The sequence below is a fragment of the Grampus griseus genome (genome assembly GCF_964374135.1).
Source record: "Grampus griseus genome assembly, chromosome: 2".
Lineage (NCBI taxonomy): Eukaryota > Metazoa > Chordata > Mammalia > Artiodactyla > Delphinidae > Grampus > Grampus griseus.
The window spans coordinates 73,405,031-73,432,396 of record NC_139018.1 but is presented as its reverse complement, the minus strand read 5'-3'; the positions used below and the strand labels follow the sequence as shown (position 1 = coordinate 73,432,396).

Sequence of the window (27,366 nt, the reverse complement as noted above, 5' to 3'; positions counted from 1 at the left end):
GGGAGGGGAATGTAGAACAGGTGGCCAGGAAGCTAAGCCTTTCCTCCTCCTGGCTGCTGCTCTGATGGCCAGAGGACAGGACGAGTCCCAGGCCTGGCTGGGCTCCTGGGCGCATCAAAGGGAATGCTGGGCCCTGGAAAGGCTAATGTTATGGGGTCTGGGTCACAGTGGGGCAGCGGGGAGCTGGTGGAGAAGGCAGAGGGAGACTTGGCTTCTGGTCTCAGCTATGCCTGCCTGTGACCTTGATTGATCTTGGTCTTTACTTCCGCCTACAAGTCAGGGGTAAAAAAGCCTGTTGGGAGGAGAGATGAGAACGTGGAGGAAAGCTCCTTGGAGGAAAGGTACTTGGACCAAGCCTCAGGTGTGTCTGTCTGTGGTTGCACAGGCTTCCTAACCAAAACCTCACTTTTAGAGAGCTGAGGGTCCTCTGTCCCCAGGACCTGTGCCCTAGATGTTTTAACACTGCATCCTCAGTATAATGAGCCCTATAATGGCTGCGTCCCTTTTGGGCAACCCCCCTCCCCCGCCAAATCCACATTTACAAAACGGTTAATTAGGGGTGACTGTTTGCATTACCAGAAAACTCTCAGGGTTCCTTCCTATCAATGGCAGCTCTCCTGTTGCATTCAGGTGTTTGTTTACAGTTGAACGAATGTGTCAGAAAGTCCGCAGTCCCCAGTTGATGCACTTGCTCGAGCGTTGAGTAGTCACCAAACCAGTGAAGCCATGTTCTGCGAGCAAAACGTTCATGTGACCTGACCCTAGCATCTTCTTTACAGAACATATATGTTGCATAAAGCGAGACCCACTTCTGCTCCGTGTGTGCGTGTATGCGGATGGGAGGGTTTATAGAGTTTGTATCTAGAGGAACCAATCTGGAAAACGAAAATTGAAGAATCAGAGTCAGAAGGTACTTGACTGGCCACCAGACCAGCTGCTGTCACCTCAGGACATTCTCTTTCCTCCTTGATTCCTACACGTCATTGTCCTGTGTCTGCTTGAAATCCTCCTGTACCAGGGAATTTACTACCTCCGAGGCAGCACATCCATCCGTGGACAGTACTAGGCAGTCCTTCCTTTAGTGCATCCCCAAATATGCTTTTCTGTTACTTCTACCTTTGAGGCCAGTCATTCCATCGGGAACAGTACAGAGCCAGTCAACTTCCTAAAGAGTCCAAAACCAGATAAAGAAGTGAGAGAGGTGTTCCTGGATTCTGTGCTGTCTGGGCCCTGCAGCAAGTCCCTGGACATGGCCCTCTTTTTAGGCTGACTTCTGTTCCCTGAGTGGCACAGGGAGTTGAAATCACCCCAGATCCTTGTATCAGCAACTAGCACGTGGAGCTGAATGATGATGGAGAGGGTCCTAGGGTCCCAGGGTCTTTGCCCCTCCCCATTGGTGAGGTCCACCACTACACTGCACTGAGCTGGGCTGGGGGCAGGCGGGTTGGAGAGGCTAGTCGGGGTGGTAACAGTGATTCAAGGACAACCCGTAGTCTCCTCAGGAGAAAGGAGATTGGTTAATATGGCCTGAATTGGGGGCTAGGGGAACTGCTTCTGGTTAAACTGTGGCAGAAACCAGGGTCGAGAAAAAGGGGGAGGCTCCTTGATGAATACTTGGGACGCTTTTTCCCTGAAAGGATTGAGTTTGTAACTTTTGATAGGTTCCTTGTACCTTTCACTTTCAATGCTGGTGGGTATGCAGTGGGCTCGAGGTATCTTCTGCCCTTTTGTGCTAGGGATCCTGGTTGACTTAAGTGGTCCCAGTCAGATGAGAGGCAAGTCCTTATCTTTTGACAGTCCTAAGCTTTGCACAGCTTTGTCCTGCTGCAGCCTGATGAACTGGGGCCAGTGTGTGATTGCTTTATCAATTCACTGCTGTTCAGTGACAGACTGAAGGCTGTCCTGGACTTGGACCTTGTCCCTTCCTCTGCTGGCATCCTGATGGCACTGCGTGAAACAAGTATGCAGGGTGACCACAGAGCCCACTGGAAATGGATCACCATTCTTCTTGCCTCTACCTTTGTCATAACCTCGTGCCTCAAATTTGTTGCCAACTCTTTTGGCAATGGAGGGACCAAGAAGGGAGATGTTGCACATTATAACTTTCAAAACCCCATGTAAAGTAAAGGGTCTCCTAGGATGGCACTCCTTGAAATAAATTTCAGAACCTAGGCCAAAGAGATGAGCTGAAGCTAGTGAGATAATTTACCTTTATTGCCTAAGCTGCGGAACATTCTCTACACAGCAAAAAGGAGAAATGGGCCAGGAACAGGACATGCAGGGAAACCAAACTTGGGAATTTATTTAGGAGCAGTTGAAGAGGTTAAGGTCCCAACTCGATGAGACTGCAGCCTTGAAACAGCGGACAGTCTCTCAGTTAAATAAGGTGAGGCAACAGGACAATGAGAAAGAAAGAGGACTCCCTAAGAACCAGATGGTTCAGGTTTTAAGCAGAGGAGAACCTGAGCTCATAGTTTCTCATTAGGAAAGCCCCCCGCTGAGGGACAGGCCTCAGGCCCTTCCTTGAGCCTCCCCCACCTAGGCTATGACTTCCTTCAAGGCGGCCCCCAGCTCTGGGAAGGAATACTGGTAGCCAGCAGCCAGTGTCCGCCTTGGGACTACCTTCTGGCCCTCCAGCAGCATGACGGCACGTTCTCGCCCAAAGACAGCTTGTACCACCGTGCTGGGGAGAGGGATGAGGGCTGGGCGGCCCAGGGCTGCGCCCAAGGCCCGGGCAAACTCAGCGTTGGTAGTGGAGGAGGCTGGAGCCACTCCGTTCAGGACCCCTTGCACATGGCTTGCTTCAAGGGCGTGGGCTAGGATTCCTGCCAAGTCTCTGATGTGAATCCAGGGGAAGAACTGGTGGCCTGAGCCGATGGGGCCCCCCAGGCCCAGGCGGAAGGGCAGCAGCATGTGACCAATGGCACCGCCTCCACGGCCCAGCACAACCCCTAGAGCGGGCAAGAAGGACGGTACAGGAAGGCCCCTTAGCCTCCAGGCAGTCCCACTGTTCCTCCCTGCTTCCCCTTCCTCACCTTTTCCCCATGCTGACTGCTCTGTGGCAGGCAAGGGGTGTGGCTCTCTTTGGGATGTCCCGCCCTCCCACCTGTAGGTTAGCTAGAAGTGGAGGCATCCTCTGTAAGCCCAGCTCCCCTTATCCCCCCACCCTCCCAGCCCAGAGAAGGCATTCCAACCCTGTCTGATACCCAGGGCCCTGGTTCTCACCGGAGCGCACCACCACTTGGCGTGTAGAATCTCCAGGAAGCCTCGCTGCAGCTTCCCATTTGGTTACAAGGTTGGAGAAAAAGTCAAAATCCCCTCCTGGGCTGTCCTCATCGTACTCGGCAGTCAGGCTGGGCTGGTAGTAAGCTGCCGGTGGAACAGCACTTGTTTGCTCTGCGTGTCCTTGGTCCTGTCTGGCCCTTTGCAGTCAAGGCTCCCCTTGGCCTCACCCTCCTTGGCCCTTGGGATCTCCCCACGGGAACTCAGAGCCATGGATATTTTCCCCTTGATCTTCTCCATGAGCTGACCTGTTCCGGCCCTGGAGTCATTCTTATTTTTCGTTATGGGGCTAAGCTGAGGTGCTAGAGTGAGAAGCTAAGAATAAAGACTTGGGTGCCAGACTGCCTGAGTTTTAATCTCAGCTCCACCATTTATTAACTCTGACTAAAGGCAAGTTACATAACGTCTCTGTGCAGAATTTTTGCATCTTTAAAATGGGAATAATAGTACCTACTGCATAGGTTTCTTGTAAGGATTAAATGTAATATGTGCAAATCACTTAGAATAGTGGCGTGTGTGTGTGTGTGTATTTGTTATTTGGTCCCAAAGGTAAAATACAAGAATCAAGAATTCTGTTCCTAAAGAACTGTGCTATAAGAAATAAGGGACCTGGAAGTAGGTGGGACTTTCCCTGGCACTGGGAGCAGTGCCACTGCCTTCACTTTCTCTGAGGTCCCCATTTCTCAGTGAAAGTACACAAAAGTCAGGAGAAATATGCATGGAATGAGGGCCTAGGTAGATCCCGTGCTTGGAAAAGACCAGCACTCTGGGGCCTGAGCTGCTCCTCACTGTGCTCCCTCCTTTCCCTGGCTAGTCTAAGGGTTGGTGGTGTGGGACATACCTACACCTGTGACTAAGACCCAGACCTGGGGGGATTGTGGGGCTTTGGCAATGGCTCTAGCCAGCATTTGGGTGGTCTCCAGGCGGCTGCTGAGAACCTCTTTTTGGAAGGCTTCATTCCACCTGCAGGAGAAACGGGGGAAATAAAATGCCACTAAATACATGTACATACCCTTCCTTTCCTCTCTTTCCCTGGGGCCCATCCATATCCGTTTCTAATAAAACCCTGCATTGCAGCTTAGAGGAATGGTCCATCTCTTCTGTAGAAGGAAAAGGCACATCTACTTTGGGCACCCTGAGTGGGGAGCAAGGTCCACCAGCTGAGCGGGAAGAAGGGCAAGTGGCTGTGGAGGAGTGGGGGTGGGGGAACGAGCAGTCCGGTATACGGGCTGAGTTCTCAATCTGGCAGTCCCATTCTCCACAGCTCACAGTAATCCTCAGAGTCGGCCCTTTCCTCCCTCTGCTCTGAAGGATGTCAGCTTCAGGGCCCGGCTGACCTGCGGAGAGGGTTGAGGATGTTCTCTCCCGCCAGATTGACGGCGGCATCGCAGCGGGGCAGCCCCGACGTAGCGAGCTCATCCTGTTGGAGAAAGCACACAGTGCCCGCGAGCCCTCGCCCTGCGCCACCAAACTAGGCCCCACCCCCACCCCCCATGCTTCCAGAATTTGGACATACCCACGTGATCCGACCGGCCCCTGGCTTTCGGGAGACCAGCGTCACTTCGTGGCCCCTGGCCTTCAGCAGCTGGGTTAGGGCTGTCCCAATGAAGCCCGTTCCGCCACCTGATCAGAAAATGAGAGGTGTTTATCCTCCCGGGGGCGCCTTCCGTCCCCACGTGGCCCCCTCTTCCGGTGCCCTCCCATCTGACGCCAGACTTCTCCCCTCCTCGCCCCCTCCCCGCGTTGCAGAGGTGACACAGGTCACAGAGTTTAGGGAGATTCGGCTTCTAGGGCTCTGAGGCCAAGGCCAGGTTGCCTGTGCACGAGACGGTGCCCTCTCTCAGAAACGGCCTCCTAGCCCTCAATTTCTGGCTATGTTTTCTTCGTATAAACCGGCCTCCTCCCACTCCCCCTTCCTGCCCTCCCTCACCCACAAGAACCCTCATAGCGACCAGGACCTAACGCGCCTGCGCAAGATTTAGAGTCCACCTCTAGGACGACTGCAGCCTTTCTGCGCATGCGTCTTTCGGGAAGCGCCCTCCACTTGTGGGGCGGGCAGGACTGGGCGTGGTCCTGCCTGGCGACCCGGAAGAATTCGTAGCGAAGGCTGTATATTTCACTGCAAGGAGAGGCGGGGATCTTGGCAAGGAGGCCGGGGGGTGGGGAAATAGACTGAGGGGGCGGGGGAAGAAGGGGAGGAGGCGGAAGAGGGAAGGTTTTAGTGTAGAAAAAACCTTTGACCTAAAGCCCGAAGTTGCTCAGTCCTCCGAATTATGGCTGTCACTTCAGTTTGGTGGATACGTAGTACAAGAGAATCCGTCCAGAGGTACAATGGATTTCTCTCTACCCGGCCTATTATTTCACCTTTTCTTCTCCCTGTTCCGGCTCCTTCCTGTCGGCATTTAAACGTTCTCAAGTTCCCCTCGACTTAAAATAACCCTTCTCCAGCCCTCTTCCTCCGCTAATGTCCTATCTTTCTCTTCACCTTCATAGCCAAACTTCTTAAAAGAGTGGTGTCCATTTTCTACTTCTACTTCACATCCATCTGGCTTTGCCTTTATCATTCATTGTCCCTCTCGCCAATATCACTAATTTCCCACGTGTCACCAAAACTAACGCCTAGTTTTCAGTCGTTTTTCTTGACCTCTGTATCACTGGACACTTGCTGACTCCTCCCTTCCTTTGGAAATGCTCTTTTCTCGGCCTCAAGGAAAGCCACACTCTCTTCTGGGTCTTTCGCCCAACTTTATTCAGTCTGTGTTGCTTGCTCCACCTCCTCTAAGGTCTTACAATGTTGATATTCCTCAAAGCTGGGTCCTACGGATCTTCCTTTCTTCCCATTGTGCACTTTCTCCCAAGAATCTACCTCGGTGAATTCGGTTACCAGTTTTTTCAAAGAAGACTTCCCGAATCGCCTATGAACTATAGGAGAGCCTCCGAGCTCCTGAATCCTATAAAAACTTCCCACTGGATATATCTTCTTGGATATCTAAAACACTTTTGATTTTACTTACTAAATATCTCCCAGATCCATGTATTTCTATCTCTGCCACCATGACTGTTCTTCAAGTTATTATCCTCTTTGGTCTATTTTCTGCAGTAGTCTCTTTAATAGATTTCTGCTTCAGCATGTTTTTCTCTCTCCAAACTGTTCCACACACTGCAAGTGGAATGGTCTTTTAAAAATATGTGGGGAAAATTCCCTGGTGGTCCAGTGGTTAAGACTCTGTGCTCCCAGTGCAGGGGGCCTGGGTTTGATCCCTGGTTAGGGAACTAGATCCCACATGCATGCTGCAACTAAGAGTTAGCATGCCGCAAATAAAGAATCTGCATGCTGCTACTAAAGATCCCGCATGCCTCAACGAAGATACTGCACACAGCAACGAAGATCCCACATGCCGCAACTAAGACCCAGCGCAGCCAAATAAATAAATATTTAAAAAATATATATATATAAAGAAATATGTGGAAGGAACACTTTGTGGCATATGTATCCTGAAACACTCCCGTTACAAATGGATATGCTGGATAGAATTGAACACATCTTCACTTAAATGCATTGTCGAGTTAGCTAGAAAATAAAAGAACTCTCCAGAGACCAAAAACAAAGTGTGCTTTGGGACTGAGGTTATCTTGTGCTTTGTCAGTCAGTCTTTGTAACCCAGAGGCCTGGTTGACAGGAGACAATACCTGGGACAGTGCGGGGGTGGGGAGTTGTGGGGAGAGGGGGAGGAGAGTCTGCTAAATCAGATGCCTTTAGACCACAGATTCAGGAGGGTGGAGGTCCATCAGTATCCTCATGGAAGTGAGGTGGGAATCCCTTCCAGAGCTTTGTGCCCCTTGTAAGAGGGGACATACATAGGGACAGCGCTTTGATCCCAGCAACCACTCCTCCTCCCCTGGGAGGCTGATGGAGAGCAGGTTTGTAATGCCTTAGAGTCTTTTTGCTCTGGGGTTTTGGAGATGGGTGGGTCAGCTTCTCCCTCCTCCTCAGCCTCTCCTTTGACAACTAATCTAGTTAAGTTAAACCGTTCGCAGATCTCAAAGTCCATCTTACACTTTGGGGTTTTTTTTTTGGTTTTTTTTTTTTTGCGGTACGCGGGCCTCTCGCTGTCGTGGCCTCTCCGGTTGCGGAGCACAGGCTCCGGACATGCAGGCTTAGCGGCCATGGCTCACGGGCCCAGCCGCTCCGCGGCATGTGGGACCTTCCCGGACCGGGGCACGAACCCGTGTCCCCTGCATCGGCAGGCGGACTTCTCAACCACTGCGCCAGCAGGGAAGCCCCCATCTGACACTTAGGCAGTTAAAACGTTCAAATCCGAGCCAGGCAACAAGACCTGAGAAATTTCTGTCTGCACATCTGGTTGTAGGGCCAAGTGCAGCTGGTGCCCTTCAGGAAGACAAGGGTTCCTCCTGAGTCTATAGCAATCGCAAGGACTTCTTTCATTGAAATGGGACAGTTTCCTCCACAGCTGCTTCCTGAAACAGCAAAAGGAGTTGAGCACAGTCCCTCTGGGTGGTCAGGCCATCACTGTGGGGCGGGACAGGAAGCCAGGACTCAGGGAGGGATCTTCCTCTCAGCGTGGGCTGGGGCAGGGCAGGATGAGGGGTTTGCTGGCAACTCTGCACCTTCCCCTATGCCAGCTCTGTGTGAATGCCCCCTGCTTCATTTTGCTTGGGCAGCTTTTTACAACTTCTTTCAGGCTCTGGCATGTAATTTGCTAAATGCTATTCACATCATCATTTCACATAGTTTCTAATTAAAGTATGATAGGACCAACCAACCAATCAACCAATCAACCAAGATCCTAACATGGAGATCCAACAGATAAAGGAGCCTAGAACCCCTCTGGTCCCCCTTTTTAACATAGTCTCCTTAGACCCCAGAGTTTGTGGACATAGAAGTGAACTTGGGACTTGAACCCACGTGCTGGGACTCGAACCTGGCCAAAACCTAGATTGGGACTTGAACCCATAGACTTTTTAAAAAAATTAATTAATTTTTATTTATTTTATTTTTGGCTGCGTTGGGTCTTCATTGCTGTGCGCAGGCTTTCTCTAGCTGCCATGAGCGGGGGCTACTTTTCATTGCGGTGCGCAGGCTTCTCACTGTGGTGGCTTCTCTTGTTGTGGAGCACGAGCTCTAGGCGCCCAGGCTTCAGTAGTTGTGGTGCGCGGGCTCAGTAGTTGTGGCACATGGAGCTTAGTTGCTCCGCGGCATGTGGGATCTTCCCGGACCAGGGCTCGGACCCGTGTCCCCTGCATTGGCAGGCGGATTCTTAACCACTGTCCCACCAGGGAAGTCCCGGTTGCATTGTAGTTTAAATTTGTATTTTCCTGATTACTAATAAGGTTGGGTACCTTTCATATGTTTATTGGCCATTTGGATGAATATTTTATTTTGTGAATTTCCTGTTCAAGTCTCTTGTCAGTGTTTCTTTAGGGTTGTCTTATTTTTTTTCTTATTGATCGACAGGCATTATGTATAAATTCTGCATGTGAGCCCTTTGTTGGCATATGTGCTGTAAGGATCTTCCTCCACGGGGTGGTTTGCCTTTTCACTCTCTTAAAGATGTCTTTTGATGAGAAGTCCTTCTTGTAATCCAATTTATCAAATCATTTTTCCTTTAAGACAGTAATTCTCAACTGGGGGTGAATTTCAGATAAAATACAGGACCTCTAGTTAAATCTGAATATCAGATAAACAATGAAAAAATTTAATTATTTCCCAGGAAATTTTTGGGACACACACTATTTTTGTTGTTGTTGTTGAATCTGAGATTCAATTCTAACTGTGTGTCTGTCCCCCCTCACCAAACATGGCAACATTTCCCCCAGGGAACATTTGGCAATGTTCTGGAGACATTTTTCGTCGTCATAACTGGGGCACTGGTGGTGGTGCTACTGGCATCAGTGGGTAGAAGCCAGGGATGCTTTTAAACATCCTACAATGCACGGGACATTCCTCCACAACAAAAATTTATCCTGTTCAAAATATCAATAGTGCAAGGTTGAGAAACTTGTTTTAAGGTTAGTGATTTTTTTTTTTTTTTCAGTACACGGGCCTCTCAGTGTTGTGGCCTCTCCCGTTGCGGAGCACAGGCTCCGGACGCGCAGGCTCAGCGGCCATGACTTACGGGTCCAGCTGCTCTGCGGCATGTGGGATCTTCCCGGACAGGGGCACGAACCCGTGTCCGCTGCATTGGCAGGCGGAGTCTCAACCACTGCGCCACCAGGGAAGCCCAAGGTTAGTGATTTTTGTGTGCCTTGAAGAAATCTTTCTAAACCCCAAGGTGATAAAGATACTCCTGTCATATTGTCTAGAAGTTTTATTATTTTACTTTTAATGTGTGGGACACCTGGAACTGATGTTTGTGTGTGTGTGAGATAGGGGTCAAATTTCATTTTTCCCCATGGATATTCACTTGACCCAGCAATATGCACTGAAATGAGTGTCCTTTCCCACTGCCCTGTATTTCCTCCTTTGTCATAAACCACGTGTCCATAGATGAATGTGTCTTTTTCTGGACTCCTTCTGTTTAATTGCTCTAATTGATTGTCTTTGCATCAACATCACATTGTACTAATTATAGTAGATTTAATAAATCTTGATTTCGGGGGGTATCTTAGTTTGGGTTTTCCCAGAAACAGACCCTGATAACAAAGACTTGAGTGCGAGTAATTTATTTGTGATGTGATTCCTGGAAGGGGTGTGGCTTTAGGACTGTCAACCAAAGACGTGAGAGACAGAACAGGCCAAAGGACTCAATGGAAGGTTCTCTTAGGGATTGGGTGCAGACAGGAAAAAGGCCCTATTCTCCACTCACCTCTTCAGATCCACCCTCCTCCCTGCTCTGTTACCTGCCTTTTGCTTCATTTTTTTTTTAGATTCCACGTATAAGCTGTATCATATGATATTTGTCTTTCTCCGTCTGACTTCACTTAGTATGATAATCTCTAGATCCATCCATGTTGCTGCAAATGGCATTATTTCATTCTTTTTAATGGCTGAGTAATATTCCATTGTATATAAGTACCACATCTTCTTTATCCATTCCTCTGTCGATGGACATTGCTTCCATGTCTTGGCTACTGTAAACAGCACTGCAATGAACATTGGGGTGCATGTATCCTTTTGTACCATGTTTGCAAAGAGCAGATTTTAGTTCAAGAACTTTCTTATCTGAATGGTTAGAAAGTGGAGTAGCCACCTTGCTTGGTGATCACCAGATGAGGATGAGGTAGGAGGATTTAAGCATTTGGTTAGAGTGGCGGATGGGAAAGTTAAGTTCCTTTGAGTGAATTTTCTAGTTCCTAAGAAGATCAGTGCCAGAGAGAATAGAACCTTGGTTAAGGGTCAGAAACTTTGTATGACTGTAGAAGTCCTTTTACCTTTCTGGGTTCTAATTACACAATTAGGAATTTGGATTAGGTGATAGCAATGATAGCTAACTTATATTGAGCTCTTCTGTGTTTTAAGCAGAATATTGGTTCATTTAATGCTAACAACAACTGTATGATTTGGGAACTATAATTACCTGTATTTCAGACATGAAGAAACCGAGGCGTAAAGACATTATTTTGCCTGTGGTCGGTACATAGCTACTAAGTGGTGGAGCTGGGATTTGAACCTAGGCAGTCAGTTCCAGAGCTGGCATGCTTAACCACGAAACCATACAGCTTTTCAGCGATAAGTCTTAGTGTTCCAGCTCTAATCATACTCTGATTTTGGGGTTAAACGAAATCATATTTGTGAACTTTGCATTATTCTATACAAATGATACTTCACATCTTGTAATTTTTCAAAATGAGATTATTACATGAATCAGGCAAAGCCTCATAGACTGTGAGCTCTGATAGGGCAGGCACTGAACCTGTCTTATTTGCTCTTGTCTCCCTGTGCCTGGGACACTGTAGGTGCACAGCACAATTTGTTTATGGATTGAGGGCAGGACCATGGCAGAGAGGCACATTTTTGCTCAAAAGGTGGCCAGCTGGGGGTGTCCTAGCCCCAAGTCCAGGGCAGGCTGAAGGAAGCCAAGGCTGCCTAGTGACTGGACTTCCAGTGGGCTCTGAGTCCAGCGGAAGGCTGGGCTGGATGTGAAGGGTTGGGCTGCTTTTGAGAAGAGGCCCTGTCTAAATCAGGGGTCTGATCCCCTCTCAGCCAGGCTAGGGGACATTGCCCTACTAGTGCCCTACTGCCTCTCTCCTCTGTGCCTCCCCACAAGTGCTGGGCATTGTTGAGATCACACAGACTTGGGCTTGCGGGATGAGTGTCAGTGCTTCCCTTGGGACCTGGGCTGGACTCTGATGCACCTGGGGACCTTGAGGACTGCCTGCCCAGCCCTGCCTGACACTGAGCCTGCTTTTCCTTGGCTTAGGGCTGACATTTTTTTTTTTTTGTCACAGATAGAGAAACTTTATTCAATATTTTATAACAATCACCATGACAACAATCAGTAATAATAACAGTAACAACCACAGTAATGATGACTAACAACATTGATGATGCTCGATATGATGATAAATCATCATAATAATATAATTTGATATTATAATATCAATACTTACAGGCAGATAGGCCAATCACACATTCCGCTGTGAGTGAATGACCAAGTGCCCTTATTGAGACTCATGGGTTGGTTTGGCGTCCGAATCATATTTTTTACCTTGAATTGGGTTCTGTGACGACAAAGGCCAAGCAGCAGAAGGAAAAAAGCGGGAGGAAAGGAAAAGCACTGTAAGTTGAGTGTTGAGCAAGGCGGGGACTTTTGGGACGACATAGGAGGTGAAGCCTGGCAGGGAGAGGAGACCAGGTCAAACAAAACCTGCCTGCTTGCACCCCCCCATCCTCTGCCCTGAGCTTGGACATCTGGCTCTCCAAGCCAGGTGGTGCTGGCCTCCCTGGAAGAAGGTGGGACAACCCTCCGCCCCGCCCAGGTTGACTTCTGTGGAGGGATAAAGTAGCCTTCCAGCCGCTCTTGGTTTGCAGCTCTGTGCAAAGGCCATTGGCTGCTGACGGCACTGCTTACAACAATCATTACCCGCGTCTCTGCTGGTGATGCACAGACATGTCTTCCCACCAGATCTAAAATGAGAACCAGGTAACCTTGCAGTGCCTGGAATGCCTGTCTTCTATCACCATCCACCCAACATACAAGCTCTTTGGTTGTCTCCCACGCTGTCTTGCCTGCTGCTCAGTGGTGCCATCTGCCGGACATGTACCCCTTCCTAGCCCTCTTCATTTGGAATGCTCTGTTCCCCAGTAAATAGCTACTCGACACCTGCCTTTTGCGTGCTTTATTATTATCAAATGTGCACGCAGATAGTTAAATCGTTAAGTGATTCTGCAAGAACGTTTATGAAAATACTAGCCCCATTCCCCACTTTTGATTTTTCCCCACACCAAAGGCTGTCATGCTGGGATCTCTCTTCACTTCTTGGTTTATTCTCTTGTGTTGGTGGAGCACATCCTCCAGTGCTGAGAAAGGGGGCTGGGAAGTAAACTATTTGAAAATGTTTTAATTTTATGCTGACACAAACTTCTGTCATTCAGGTGTTGAATTTCCTAGACTGGTGCTCCAATATTCTTTTTATTTCTCTAGTTTTTGTCAGTCTTTTTTTTGCTCTAATATCTGGGAGATTTCCGTAGGTTTATCCACCAATTCTCTATATCAGGCTGGATGGCGAGGGCGCCACGGTAACCAGGGGAATGATGGGAGGCAGAGAGGGAGGGAGACAGCTCCCATTGCCTTAGGTGAAGGCTCAGCTCTGGGTGGAGGTACACTGTTTAGCCTCCTCACTTCTTTTTTAAAAATTTAATTAATTAATTAATGTTTTGGCTGCGCCTCCTGGCACGCGGGATCTTAGTTCCCTGGCCAGGGATTGAACCCACGCCCCCTGCAGTGGAAGTGTGGAGGCTGAACCACTGGACCGTCAGGGAAATCCCTAGCCTCTTCACTTCTGTCCCTGCCTTTTTGGTAGAACCCAGGGAAGCTGTCTGCTTTGGACTGTAATTGTGTAGTGTTTGTGCTGGGCAGGTCCTAGGCTCTTCTTTTCCATGGCATGGGGAAATCCTCTTATATTTGGGCTAATTCTCCTGCAGATGTTGTAAAGTTTTCCTTCCTCTTATCAAACCCCAGCATCTGACAGCTGGAGCCATGACTTTCTCTGCATCTCCGAATCAAATCTGCACTGGTGGTTGATCTTGTCTTTTCTGGGTGAGCTGGTTGAAGAGATCAGTGTGGCATCAACAGCTTTTTTCACACTCTGTGTCCAAGAAGAGCTTCTTATTTTCTGGGCTCATGGCCCGGGGCAGACCCAGACACTGCCTTCAGGGCATCCTTAAAGTTCTCCCATAGGTGGTCCCTCCCAGCACAGCCTCTGGACAATCCTGAGGAAGTCTGCCCTCCCCCATCTTCTTTCCTGGACAGCATGGCACTGTGTCATGTGGTTTCCCTGCTCCCTGGGGACTCTGCTGTGTATGGGAGTAACAGGGATAAGATCATTCGCTGAGCATCTAAGCAGTTTCAGAAAGCACTTTTGTTTCTCTGCATTTTTCATGTTTATGGTCATTTGTAAAAATATAGAAATAATTTTATAGAGACTGGATAAGCCATTTATTTAATTATAATTCTGACACAATTATCTCCATTTTTGAAGAATTCTGTCCAGTTTTCTCCCCAAACGTACAGTATTCCACACTGTCGCAGTCAGAGTGAATACACATTTTTGATTCTGCTTTCTCCAATTCACATTGTATTGCATTTCTAACTAGATTTGGAGTTAGGACTCCCAAGCCGTGAGGCAGGAGCAAGCGGGAGATGTTGGCAGTCCCTCAGTGTAGGCAGCCTAGGTGTGGGAGGCTATGGAGACAGGAGAGTCACTTCAGAAGGAGGAGCCAGGCAGGAAGGCCTGTCCTCCTGTCTCCTGTAAATTAGAGTGAAGTCTGTTTGATGATCCCAGAACTGTGGCCCGGCATTCGCCGTAGGCTCTTGTCAGGTATCCTGGGACTGGAGGGCTTCTGTGCTGGTTTCCCAGTCCTGGTTCCAGCAGTAGGTGGTGATAAGCATCAAGTATGTGGCAAAGAATGTTAAGAAAAGGCTTGGCTTAATTTCAAAAATTCTGCCTAGAATTCTCTAGAAATTTGGGGTCACTCTGGTGTTAGTGACAGGCTGGATTTCAGGTGCACTCAGAGTTGGCTCTAGGGCCAGGTTTGGCTGAAGCCTAAGCATCCCTTTCCTGGGTTGGAGATATCCTACCCTGTACTGGCCTCTCATTCATTGGCCTGATACCTTTCATTTACTGTGGATGACTTAATTAGACCTGAGATTCCAGAGACCTGTAGGCCCATGATGCTTCCCACTTTGTCCTAAGGCCTTGGGCTCAGGAGACTTCTCTGTTTTTTTTGTCACAAACATGATTTTGGTGTAGATGAGAGGGTATAAGGGATAGAGACTGCCAGAAGCCATGGGACTGAGGATCACCTTTAGGGACACTTCTGATGAATTGATTTTGGCTTATCTGTGACCTGGCCTGGTTTGGGTAGGTGTGGGGATGGTGGAAGAGATGGAAGGAAAGGAGAAGGTGGACGAAAAGTTAGAAAAGGAGTAGGAGAATGAGAGAGGGCACTCACTTCCATAAAGCATGGCTTTTTTAGTTACTGCAGCTTTCACTGGAGCTACGTGGAGTGAGTGAAGTTAAAAGCCATGTTGCTGTGAGTCCGAATTTTTAGGAAGAAAATGCTTTCACCAGGGGAGGTGGTAAAGGCTCCATGAACTGGAAGTTGTGACTCTCACCTGGCCATTTTGGGCTCCTCATATCAGTGGACCAGCAGGCAAAGAAAGGAGGTACGATACTGGCTGGAGTAATTGACCACGCTGCCTGTGAGAAGCTAGGGTTGCTGCTGTACAAAGGGTGAAGAGAAGAGTATGACTTGAACCCAGGGGATTCGCTGGGGACACCCCTTGTACTTTAGTGCTCAGTGATCATTACAAATGGGCAACAGCAACTAGTCAAACCTGTCAAATATAAGGCAGCTAAAGACTCAGCCCCCTCAGGGTTAGAAGTCTGGGTAACCCCAGCAGACATATAACCCAGGCCAACTCAAGTGTTGGCCAAAGGGGAGGGAAATCTAGAATGGGTGGTAGAGGGGTGAGATGAGAAATATCAATTAAGACCCGGGAGCAGCTGCAGCACAGGACCCTGTATCTTGATTTGCCAACCCTCTTTAAGTCTTTTTAGGAGACTGTGATTGGCTATTAAACTGAAGGTTTGAACTTGTACCTTCCCTCTCAGGAAAGAAGGATGGGCATCTTGGTCTCAGGCAAGGTCCAGATACTGTAAGAAGGTGCAAGTGGATTTGGGTGGCATAGGGAAGGCTTCGTCAGGACCATTTTATCCACTACCTCTGATCAGCTCAATCAGCTATACTTCCCAGCTCACACCATTCCCATGGGTATAAATCCCTAGCCACCACTACCTTTGCTAAAGGCAAAAGAACGTCCATGCGAGGCACTAATTGGCAAGGAGAGACCACCATGCCTGTGCACTGACCCAAGGGATCCCATGAAGGCTTAGCTTCTTTAGCCACATCCTGGATATGGGCTGAGTGATGCGATCTGGAAGTGCAAGGATATTTACCCCCAACAGAGCAAACCTTGACCAGCGGAAGAATGAATGGGTGTATGTGCTTATGCATAGGTAGGTCCGTGTATGGTACTGAGTCAGCAGTAGTTAGAATACCAGGGGTTTGGAGCCAGCATATAAAGGAAATAAAGATAGTTATTAATCCTAGCCTCTAGAGTAACCACCGTAATGATTTTGATGTTAATTTCTTCTAGTTTTCTTTCTATGCACACATATAATATATAATTACAAAAATTGAGATTCTACTACAGGGAGATATTTATGTTGCTTTTAAAAAGCATTCTGTTATATTGCATTTTCCTACATGATTCAATGTTTTGAAATAAATTTTTAATAACTTCAAAATATTCAATCATATGAATTTATTATTTAAACTTTGTTCCATGGCTGGGAATCTAGTTTTTCTACTACTGAAAATGCTGAGATTAAAATTTTTATTCATAAACTTTTGTGTATATCTCTGATTCTTTATTAAAGATGAATTTCTGGAAAGAGTTCACTTAATTGAAGGGAATCACCATGCCCTCAGAAGCGAGGAGTGGTATCAGCCACAGGCTCCGGTTGTGTCTGTCCCTGTCCCGCCCTTTTTCTCTCCTCCGGCCAGTCCCTCAACTGGCAAGAGTTGGAGGCCAAGCAGGCTCTAGGCCTTCACCTTCCTGCTGGTTACGGAGCAGCCGTTTGTGGCTGTCGTTCGTGCAGAACTTGTGATGCTGTCCCTCCTCTTATCTGTTCCATGTATTTGTTTTGCAGAAGTGAGTGACAGATGGTCTTCTCTGCGTCTCAGATCAAAGCTCCACAGATGGGGGCTTCCCTGGTGGCGCAGTGGTTGAGAGTCCGCCTGCCGATGCAGGGAACACGGGTTCGTGCCCCGGTCCGGGAAGATCCCACATGCCGCGGAGCGGCTGGGCCCGTGAGCCATGGCCACTGAGCCTGCGCGTCCAGAGCCTCTGCTCCGCAACGTGAGAGGCCTGCGTATCGCAAAAAAAAAAAAGCTCCACAGATGGTAGATCTTTTCTTATCGAGGTGGACTGTGAGGAGGGCCCAGCGCGCTGCCAAATGCATCTAACCTGGGGGTTCTCAACGGAGGGTGATTCCTGCCCGGCTCCCTCACCCCTCCCCAGCCACACCCCCAGGGGACATATAGCAAAGCCTGGAGATGGTTTTGATTCATAAGTTGGTTGAGACGAGACTCTTGCTACTGACATCTAGTGGGGAGAGGTCAGGGGTGCTCTAAACATCTACAATTCAAAATGTTCTTAGTGATTCTGAATATCCCTAAAGATAAATCAGAGTTGGTGTTGAGTTGATGATGAAGGCAAGGAAGGATCTGGTGTAGTTTCTTCTTTCTGTTGGAAATATGGGTCCTGCCTCTTCAGGGAATCCCTTTCTTTTCTTTCTTTCCCTATTTTTCTTTTTTTTTTTTTAAATTAATTTATTTATTTACTTTTGGCTGTGTTGGGTCTTCGTTTCTGTGTGAGGGCTTTCTCTAGTTGCAGTGAGCGGGGGCCACTCTTCATCGCAGTGCACGGGCCTCTCACTGTCGTGGCCTCTCTTGTTGCGGAGCACAGGCTCCAGACGCACAGGCTCAGTAGTTGTGGCTCACAGGCCCAGTTGCTCCGTGGCATGTGGGATCTTCCCAGACCAGGGCTCGAACCCGTGTCCCCTGCATTGGCAGGCAGATTCTCAACCACTGCGCCACCAGGGAAGCCCTTTCCCTATTTTTCTTCGCCGTTTCCTCTCTGTGTCTGTCTCTCTCACACACACATCACACACCCACCCCTTTCAAGGCTTACGGAATGCCTGACGCTGGCAGGAGACAGCAGCAGAGAGAGGAGACACACACTCAGTTCTGGAAGTGGGGGTTTATTGGGAATTACTGGGAATTCTGTGATCTGGAGGAGCCTTCCTGAGGCTTAGGGGTGTGGTGGGACTTGAGCAGGAACCAGAGGCAGATCCAGAGTGAGTGGCACAGAGAACCTGCTTGGGTCCAGTTCCAGATTTCCCTTCAGGCTGGCCCAGGTTCCAGGTTAATTCTCTTTCAGGACCTTATTGATCCAGGGCCAGTAATGGGAGATCCGGGTGAAGATGGCAGGGGGCTTTGCATCCGACTGTCCATAGGAGACAATGCCCTGGGCCACCCCAGCGCAGAGAAGAGGGCCCCCTGAGTCTCCCTGTGGGACAGAGAGGGAAAGGGAGAGAGAGAGAGGAAAGGTGAGCCAGGGAACCACCCACTCCTCCCCATGGACCAACTCTGAGTTGGTCAGACCTATTGGGTTAGCCAAAAAGTTCGTTCAGATTTTTCCATAATATCTATGGAAAATCCCGAATGAACTTTTTGGCCAACCCAATAGCATCAGCGGCGAGAACCCTGGTTCCTCATGAGGTTCTATGTCTCTGTCTATGCTGCTTCTTGCTTTCCTTCCTGGCACCCCATGACCCTGTGTAGCGGCCTGGGAGGGATAGTCAGAGACTGCCTGGGGCCACGGGAGGATGATCAGCCCAGGGACAGTTCAGCTCCTCAGTCCTGTGATCTCAAACTTTGTCACTGGCTGACACTTTTCTGACTCCATCTCCTTCCAGGAGATGTCCGGACCCTGAACAGTGATTGTGGAGAAGACCCTAGTTTGAGGATCACCTTAAGTGCAGATTTTGTCTTCTGGGGATTGCCCATGCACAGCGGGAGATTGTGGTCAAAGTAGTGAGGTGTCTGCAGGCCTGGGGCTCCATGAGTCTCAGCTTCACCTCTTGCAGAGTGTTGGAGCCCGGCTCCTGAACATTTGTTCTTCCCCAGCCAGCCACCCGGCACATTCTCCCGGGTGGGATGAAGTTGAATTGGGGTGGAAGGGGGAGTGTCCCCACGGCCAGGGTCAGGTTGGCTTTCCCCTTCAGCTGTGAAGGAAACGAGGGCTGTCAGAACTAGAAATGGGCTTGGGGGCAACTGGAGACAATCAGGGAGGGATAGGGCGACTTGCTTCACATTACAGCCACTTCCAAGGGGGGAGTTGAGGGGTAGAGGCAGGTTAGGGAAATGTCAGGGCAATGGGACCTGAAGGAGAAGCCCTGGAGAACAGGAAGTGGAGAAGGGGAAGAAGAATTTCCACCTTCAGTAACATGATGTCATGGCGAACAATAGAGTCATTGTATTTTGGGTGAGGGAACTGTTGTACGACTTCAAGCTTCTGCCATGTGTCTTCTTTCTTTTTTATGTTATGGGCTCCAAGGGTGACCATTATAGACCTTTGTGAGGGAGAAGAAGGACGAGGTAAAACAGTGACAGTGTGATTTTCTCCTGAGATATGCCCATTCTGAGAAAAGGGGACAGAGTCTCTCCCAGGGTCAATGGTTTCTTCCCAGCCTCCTTTATCTGGGCCACTTGTGGTATTGGAGGGGCTCAGGTTTTACTCAGGGAAGAGCTTTCCCAGGGAACAGAGACAATTTCCAAGACCCTTGGGACTTGCTGGGGACTGAGCGGGCCATGGAGGACCCAGGGGACAGGATTGGCATTTCCCAATCAGGGCCAGCCCTTTGGAGCCAGAGGTGTCAGAGGGAAGGGGGAAGTGCTGGTGTCTCAGGTGGACGCTGTTCTCTGTCTCCCATGGAAAGGATGGGTTCAGGTCCCTGGGAACTGAAGGCCAGTGTTCCTGAAAAGGACATAGAGGAAGTGGCCCAGAGAACTGGGTGGGACCCTGAAGAGTGAGTCCATATCTCATGTGCTGGGGTCGGGGAGAGGGAGCTACTTTTGGAAGAGGGGTGCTGGGATGGGGTCTCCTTTCCTTTGAGGAGAGCTGAGCTCACAGTGACTGAGTGTCAGGGGAGCTATTCAATTATGAGACCGATTTCCTTAAGCCCAAGTCTTGCCTCTCCTTAAAGAGACCCAGACCCAGGAGGTCCCCCTCAGGGCCCCCAGGGGGTGTCCCTGGTTGCCCCTCTGGCTGTTTACCTCCCATTCGGAGATAAACAGGACCCTGTTGTCTCACTTTCCTGCACAGTGAGCAGCCGTCAGGGCAAAGTCCCTTCTCATCAGGAAACCACCACAAGCCACCAGCACGTCCTGGGGAGTGACAAGTTCCAGGTGGGCCATGTAGGGGCGGGAGTGTGGCTTGCTCTCTGTGCCCCCGATGATGTCCCCTGGAACAGAGAACCCCAGGGCTTGAACACAGAAAATGCACAAGCTGGGTTAAAGTTGGGAGAGGCTTCTTTCTAATGCATCCTCCTCCTGTGATCTGCCCACCCTCCCTCTCTGGTGCCTCTGGTACCTGCTCTTCTTCCTCCAGGCACAGCAGCCAGCTCGGCCTCAGATGCCATGCCGTCGTGTTTCACCTCGGATTTCCCCCACTCCCATTCTGCACCTGCTCGACTCTCCTCTGTCACCGTGCAGGACAAGCTCTCCAGGTTCCTGTCTCAACCGTCTCCATATCCCATGAGTGCTCACAGATCGGCCAAATTACAAGGCCGGAAGGCGAAGGCAACACAGGACTTTAAGCACAGTGTCACACGTTATATAAAGAGAAGACACCCTCTTCATCCTGCCTGCTCTGGGCTTTCCCCCGATCAAAGTGGGGTTCCTCGTTCCTGGGAACTACCACAGGCTGCAGAGAATGGGTGACCACAACCCCAGTGGAAATTCACTCTGGGCTCTTGGGGAGAGATCTGGGGTTCTGTTTAAGAGTCAGCTACTTTCAGACTAAAATCTTATTTAGTCTTGATGCTGCAGCTTCCAGATGGAATGACCCAACACTCACCAGCTTCAGCTCTGGAGCAGAGGAGGAAGAGCAGCGAGGGGAGAGGAGGATGATGCATCTTCTCAGAGAGGCTGTCCAGGACAGGTGCCTCTTCTATTTTCCAGTCTTGGGTTTATAACTCCCAGCAAGTGAAGGCAGGGCAGGGCTGGTACCCACAGGAACTGCATGGTCACCTTTTCTTCTCTCATTCTGAGCTGGTTATCTTTCTAATCAGAAGTTTCCCCAGAGATGCCCTCTGTTTTGCTGGAGACAAGGTTGAGTCCTGAACTCCTGAGTCTTGGCTTCAGGGATGAGCTCTCGAGCCTGGTGCCTCATCTGTGGTGGGAGATGGAAGGATCATGTCTCTCCCAGGTAGGGAAGCTCATGAAAGCCCCATCAGAGACATGGGTGGGGGAAAGGCTTTACACTGCGCATTCAGAAAGCACGTGCGCTTTTATGGCCATGACCCACAGCAGGAAATACATTTTGCAGAACGACCCAATGCGTATACTATATTTATGTGTGAGTACATGAACATAAACTTACACACGTGTGAATGAATCAAGAGTTTCAGGAAACAGTATTTATCCTTATGTGCAATGCTCTCCATTAGTTCCCACTCCATTCCATTCCATTTTATTCCACTCCATAGTAAAACAGAAGCTGCACCCCGCTTAAAGGATGACTACCTGCCATTTGAAAAAATATTGATGTGGATCTCTCTCTTCCTCCAAATCAAAACTTCACTGGAAGAAGAGAATGATACAAGAAGATTAGATGCGGGAAGTGGTCAAACCCTACGACTGGACTTTACATACCTTATCACAAGAGCAAAGGGGATTGGAATTAGCATTTCTTGAGAGAGTATGCATATCATTCATTGTCATAATCTTAGATATATTATTATTTTCATAACAACCCTGTGAAGTAGGTAGTATTATCTCAATTTTATGAATCTGTCTATCAAGGCTTACGGTTCAGAATCAGACTTTCCTCATTTCAAATGAAGGGCCCTTTCTGTTCTACCACCAAAGACAAATAGAGAAATAGAGTCCTGCTAATGGGAATATAGATATAGAAGGATGGTTTGCTCCTGGGGTGCTGGGGTTTCCTACTCTCACATTAGGAATCAAGCTTGTTTTATTGAAATAGAATATACACAGATGTCAGTATCTGAGGTTTGACTCTTTTTTTCCCCACCACAACCTTGGGAATTACCATTACTGTCACTTTACAAATGTAGAATTGAGAGTCAGACACATTAACGTGATCCATATCACACAACTCGTAGCTCTCATAACTGGGTTTCAAGCACTTCTGTTGTTTTCCCCAGACTTCGAGAAGCAGCGAGTCCAGGGAAGAGTGGGATAACTTGGTGGAGTGTCATTTCTCTTGGAAATTTATAGGGTATTTAGTTCAGAGATGGTGAAGCACAGGGGATGAATACTTTCCCCAAATCATTCTGTCATGCCCTTGGTCTCATCTTGGGCTTGTGGCTGAGGTGATCCATTCCTTAGTATGTACTGGCTGGGTGCTCTGTTGCCCTCAGCTCTGACCATCTCTAGAGTACAACATTTACACATATTCCCAAAGTCTGAGGAGCCTCTGCACCAATTCTTTCACTCTCTAGAGTTGCCAGATAAAATAAAGAGTGCCAGTTGAATTTATATTTCAGATGAACAAGAAATCATTTTTCAGTACACGTATGTCCCAGTATTGAATGGGACATACTTATAATAAAATAAACTGTTGTCTCTCTAATATTCAACTTTAATTGTGGGTCCTGTATTCTTATTTGCTGAAGCTGTCAGTATTACTCTGGCATCAGCGGAACAGAGGAGAATCTGGATGTGGAAAAGTTCTGTTCCGTGGCCATGCACCCCATAGACCAAAAAGTGGAGGTGTAAACAAATGAAGGATTCCTGTTTTTCACTCATGCAATTAGAAATTGAGAGGTAGGTAGTCCAGGGCTAGTCAGATAGCTTCATAGCATCATTAAGGTTCAGGTCCACCTATACTCAAGTTTTGTTTCACCTGCACTGGCTGAGGGCAAGGGAATGGAAAAGATAGAGCTTCAGAAATGAAGTCTGCACTATTCGCCCGTATCTTCTTCCTGCTCTGTCCTGGTTGTTTTTGCATACTTTAACAGATTTCCTTTTTCTCTCTCCTCTGTCGTCCTTCTGCTATTTTATATGTGGTATGTTGTTGGTGGTGAACTTTACATTTAGTCTATGGTTTAGGGATATCAGTTTGGGAGTGTGACTAAGTTAGAGGTGGAATGGCTATCACCTAGAGATCCTGAACTTGGAGTTGAAAATGGTAACTTAAGAGTCTGGGTCATTTCAGCTCTAGGGAGAGTTAAGCCTCATTTTCCTTTGTACCAAAGGTAGTGAAAATTATGTTCAATGGGAGAATTTTTGTTTTTAGGAGGATTAGGTGTGAAAAAATAGTGCACATTCATGTTGGGCAGCCAGTGATGGATTGTAGTGGACATTTACCATGTACGTGGTGGATCCTTAGTGTCTTTTGAGCACCTTCCTCTAGTAGAGGAATTCCCAGTTATGATTCTTGCCTTCCTAAGGTAGAATCCACAACCTCCTTCCTCAGATTCTTTTGCATCTAGGGCCCAATCATGTGACCGAGATTCTGCCAATCAGATGAATGGGTATAAAATTTGATTTAGGAGGGGGTAACATGAGGGAGGAGACATCGTGTGGGATTAACTTATTTATTTATTTATGGCTGTGTTGGGTCTTCGTTTCTGTGTGAGGGCTTTCTCTAGTTGTGGCAAGTGGGGGCCACTCATCGCGGTGTGTGGGCCTCTCACTGCCGTGGCCTCCCCTGTTGCGGAGCACAGGCTCCAGACGCGCAGGCTCAGCAATTGTGGCTCACGGGCTAGCCGCTCCGCGGCATGTGGGATCTTCCCAGACCAGGGCTCAAACCCGCGTCCCCTGCATTGGCAGGCAGACTCTCAACCACTGCGCCACCAGGGAAGCCCTGGGATTAACTTTTGGAGTGAGGATGAGTGGTAGAAAGTCTGACTTGGGGGGAAGAATTGGTTATGGTTCAGTTGTCTGGTGTTTCCTACAATGCCTGGGTCAAGCCAACAGTCCTGTGGTGGAGTTGGGACATTGTTTCTGGCTAGGTAGCCTCCAAATCCAATTCTGCAACATCTTAGGAAGCAGATACTGACTCTATAGGAGGGAGACTATACTAATAATGAACTGTTACAACATGAATGTGTGGTCAGGGGAGGTAATTTCCCCATTGATGGAGATATTCAAGTAGAGGTTGGATGGAGTCTTGTTTAAGATTCACACTTAGTGGAAAGGAAAGAGTGGACTTGATGTAAAAGCAATGGCATTTTAATTATGGCAGTGATTCTTCAGCTACTAAATGCAGAGGGATCATCCCTTCTCTGAATTTCTGAAACATTTATTATCTGTGCTGTTATTCACTTTGACATTTAAGTCATGAGGCTGGCTTTGCAGTTAGACGGGGTGAGCTTGAATCTTGCTTCTGCCACTTAACGATCTATTGATCTTAGGAGAGTTCCTTAGGTTCTCAGCCTTAGTTACTGCATCTGTAAAATACGAAGAATGATATGAAGCAGGTTTTTTGTTTTGTTTTGTTTTGTTTTAGAATTAAATGTGGTGCTAAGTATAAAATGCCACATGGTTGGTCCTTAATAAATGCTGGTTTGTTCTTTTAATGGTGTCATACCTTGTGCTGCCATATAACCGTTTGATGCATATATGATGCATATGTCCTCAATGAGGCTATATATTTATTTGTGTAAAGAATAAATATTATACTTCATTTGAATTCCCCTAAACACCTTACGATTAGTCAGATTTACAGATTTCAGTTATGGTATGTTTTGCACAGCATCTTGTTTCTATTCATTGAACTTCAGGCTGCCAGGTTGTTTCTTAACCTTGTTCTTTGAGTAATGGCTTGTCTTTTTCAATTGAGCACATGTCTTAAAAGTGGTTTTACCCCTAGTTTGCCATGTAGGGATTTAACACCTATAAAGTTTCATATATGTTGAAGTGTCTTTTAAGAAATACAACGCATAAAGGAAAATTGGCAGGGACTTGTGCCACCTTGCGTTAGATTGAGACAGCAGTGCAGTGGAGCCGGAACAGCACATGGGCCGCATTTTCCTAAGTGGACTGGAGCTCACTCTGTGCTTTCCCTTACAATAAGCTCTATATGCTTCTGTAGTTGATGTTTCCAAATGAGTATGTTTTCCTAAATTTAAAGTCTAAATTTAACAGCTTACGTTCAACATCTGTAAAGTAATTTGCAAGGATAAAGCTGATTCGTTTTACGATATTCTTTTTTTTTACCCCCCTTTGGACTTTCTTTTATTATGCTAAAATAGTGGTACTTTTAGGATTTACATTATTGTACTCTCCAATACAAAGTATGCAGTGTGTTAAAGTATACAGTACACCATTTTCATACATGTACAACAATGGTGGATGAAAAATGTCTCTTAGCAGTAATACTGGATTGTAGCCTCTGGTTTTATCAGCTGCATACTCTAGGACTATTATATAAGTAAAAATCTCCCTTGTGAAACTGGAGAGTGATTAGACTGTGCAAATTGATGTAGTAGCTTTCATCCGCCTCTTAAAGGGTGCCACCACGGAAAGTCCATTTAAGGTGTTGGTAGGTTTAACAAAGTTGGAATGCTGGCACTGTTGAATTGAGCAGCAGTTCTTCAGACCTGGCTCAGAGCTACAATGCATTTAATATATTAAAGCAGCTCACATGAGGACTTTTTGCGGGCCTTCCCAGGCACTGGAGTTTTTCTGCTAATTCGCCGCACTAGGTCATAAAAGATCTCATTAACATTTATTTTTGATTTTGCAGAGGATTCTAAGAATGCACAGTTGTTTCATTGTCTTGCTAAATTTTGACCTTGTTCCTTTCCTACAACTCTTTCATCTTCCAAGTCACACTTATTACCAACCAGAATCATTGGAACATCATCAGTGTCTTTAACTCAAAGAATCTGTTCTCTCGGATCTTGTAAATCATTAAATGTGGACTGTGCTGTGACGGAATAAACTAATGCAAAGCCTTGTCCGTTTTTCAATCCCTCTTTGCTATAAATTGTTCCGTTCCTGCAGTATCCAAGATTTCAAGCATACACTGTTGTGCATCTACTTCAACTTGCTTTCTATAAGAATCTTCTATCGTAGGATCATATTCTTCAACAAAAATTCCTTGAACAAATTGTACAGTCAGAGCAGATTTTCCAACTCCTCCCGAGCCAAGAACGACTAGCTTTATACTCACACATGGTGCAAACTTGTAAATTCTAGTACCTCTCGCGCTGTCACCGGGTCCCCGCAGCCAGCGTCGCCTCGTGCTCCCTCCGGCTCGCCGCTACCCGCTGGCGCTGCTCCGGCTGGCTTACACGCCTGACTCTGGGCGAGGTTTGGCGGTGTCGCCTTGACATCAAGCGTTCAGCCTCGGGGCGCGCGGGTGCGCCTGTTTTACTATATTCGTGCTTTAACTCCTAACACAGTAGTTCCTTTTAGAATTCCTGCACTCTGCACATTTGTTTTTTTAAAGTAGACAGAGTATCCAAGAGAATGATGAATAGAGAGGTCCTCTGAGATGATCCCAAGTTTTGGATCGGGAGGAAGATATGTCATGGTTGTGTGTCCTTATTTCTGTCCCAGCCTCTTCAGCAAGAAACCCCCAAATCATGCTTTTTTGGAGTTTCTTTCTGATATTTCTCTTTTCCATTCACCATTCCTGCAATAGGCTCTTATTTGAGGAGGGAAAGTCGGAGGGTGCCCCTTCTCATGAGTTTGAGCAAAGATCTTTTACCTGGACAGTTTCTCCTATAGACTCTGTGATGCTACCACTCAATGTTCGCACTGTCAGTCAGACAGGCCCACTTCATGGGCCATCACCTTCTGCATCTCAAAATTAACACTGTAGCTATGATGATCTGATCTTTTTTGCATGGGCTGTAGGGGAGACTGGTGAGGCAACAACTGTTACTTCCAATCCAGGAATCCACATGATTTTTTAAAATCTATGGTTGTTGCCAGTGGTAGAATCAGCACTTTCAGGTTCAGTGCTGCTCGTCACAGTCTACACCCCTGCTTTACACGGGTCATACTATCAGGGAATAGTTCCTGGATTGGGAGAGACTTGTCTTCTAGGTGGTCCTAGAATGGCCTGTTATTCTCCTTCTACTGGGATTGTTGTACTCTGTTGAGGGCTTATAAGGATGTCTCCTTTGTCTAGTCATTTCTCCACATCCTACATTCTTGGTTGCAAGGATATTCTTTTGTTTCTAGAATGGCAAATGCTGTCCAGCTGCAGATATGATTTTGGTAAGGCAGTTGGGAAAGTGTGAAGGGGCAAGTTATGTGAGACGAATGAGACAGATAGTGTACATTTTCCACAGTCAGAGGGTTGGACCAACCCTCCACGTGTCATTTAGGGATTTTTTTCAGTAGAACTCTTTTCAGTAGAGCTTCCCCAAACCACATTTGGGGAAGGGTAGAGGGAGGAAATCAGGACCACGGACAGCGTTAATGCTTCTTTTCCTGGGGACCAAAGCCAGGTTGTTCAGAGAGAAGAGAAAATGAATGGGTTGGCATCTGGAGGAAGTGTGGTGGGTGGTCAGGGAGAGATGTATACATAACCTTGTATCTCAATTGTATATTACTCTGAATTACCG

General features: G+C 47.7%; 2 protein-coding genes, 1 long non-coding RNA gene and 1 pseudogene across 4 annotated transcripts in view; 1 reads left to right on the top strand and 3 right to left on the bottom strand.

The window, feature by feature from the left end:
- Positions 1-10: 10 nt before the first annotated feature.
- On the bottom strand, positions 11-5,239 carry SDR39U1 (short chain dehydrogenase/reductase family 39U member 1). Its single transcript, XM_082647695.1, has 6 exons — positions 5,213-5,239; positions 4,799-4,905; positions 4,620-4,702; positions 4,124-4,245; positions 3,226-3,369; positions 11-2,951 (listed from the first exon to the last, which is right to left on the bottom strand). Exons 1-6 carry the CDS (start codon positions 5,226-5,228, stop codon positions 2,539-2,541), a joined length of 885 nt encoding a protein of 294 aa, XP_082503821.1. The 5' UTR covers positions 5,229-5,239; the 3' UTR covers positions 11-2,538.
- A 319-nt stretch (positions 5,240-5,558) lies between these two features.
- Positions 5,559-27,366, top strand: part of LOC309817983 — a 44,412-nt gene continuing 22,604 nt past the window's right edge. The window contains exons 1-2 of the long non-coding RNA XR_014296290.1: positions 5,559-5,608; positions 9,339-9,529. This is a non-coding gene — a long non-coding RNA (uncharacterized lncRNA). The remainder of the gene's footprint in view (positions 5,609-9,338; positions 9,530-27,366) is intronic.
- CMA1 (chymase 1) lies at positions 17,958-20,730 on the bottom strand (the record flags this gene model as incomplete). Its single annotated transcript, XM_082647318.1, is given in 6 exon segments — positions 17,958-18,101; positions 18,566-18,627; positions 18,630-18,819; positions 19,032-19,167; positions 19,908-20,058; positions 20,673-20,730. Coding segments are annotated over 6 exon segments (741 nt in total).
- On the bottom strand, positions 25,417-25,946 carry LOC309818577 (ras-related protein Rap-1b-like protein; annotated as a pseudogene). The gene has a single exon. The product of its transcript is annotated as a ras-related protein Rap-1b-like protein (transcript).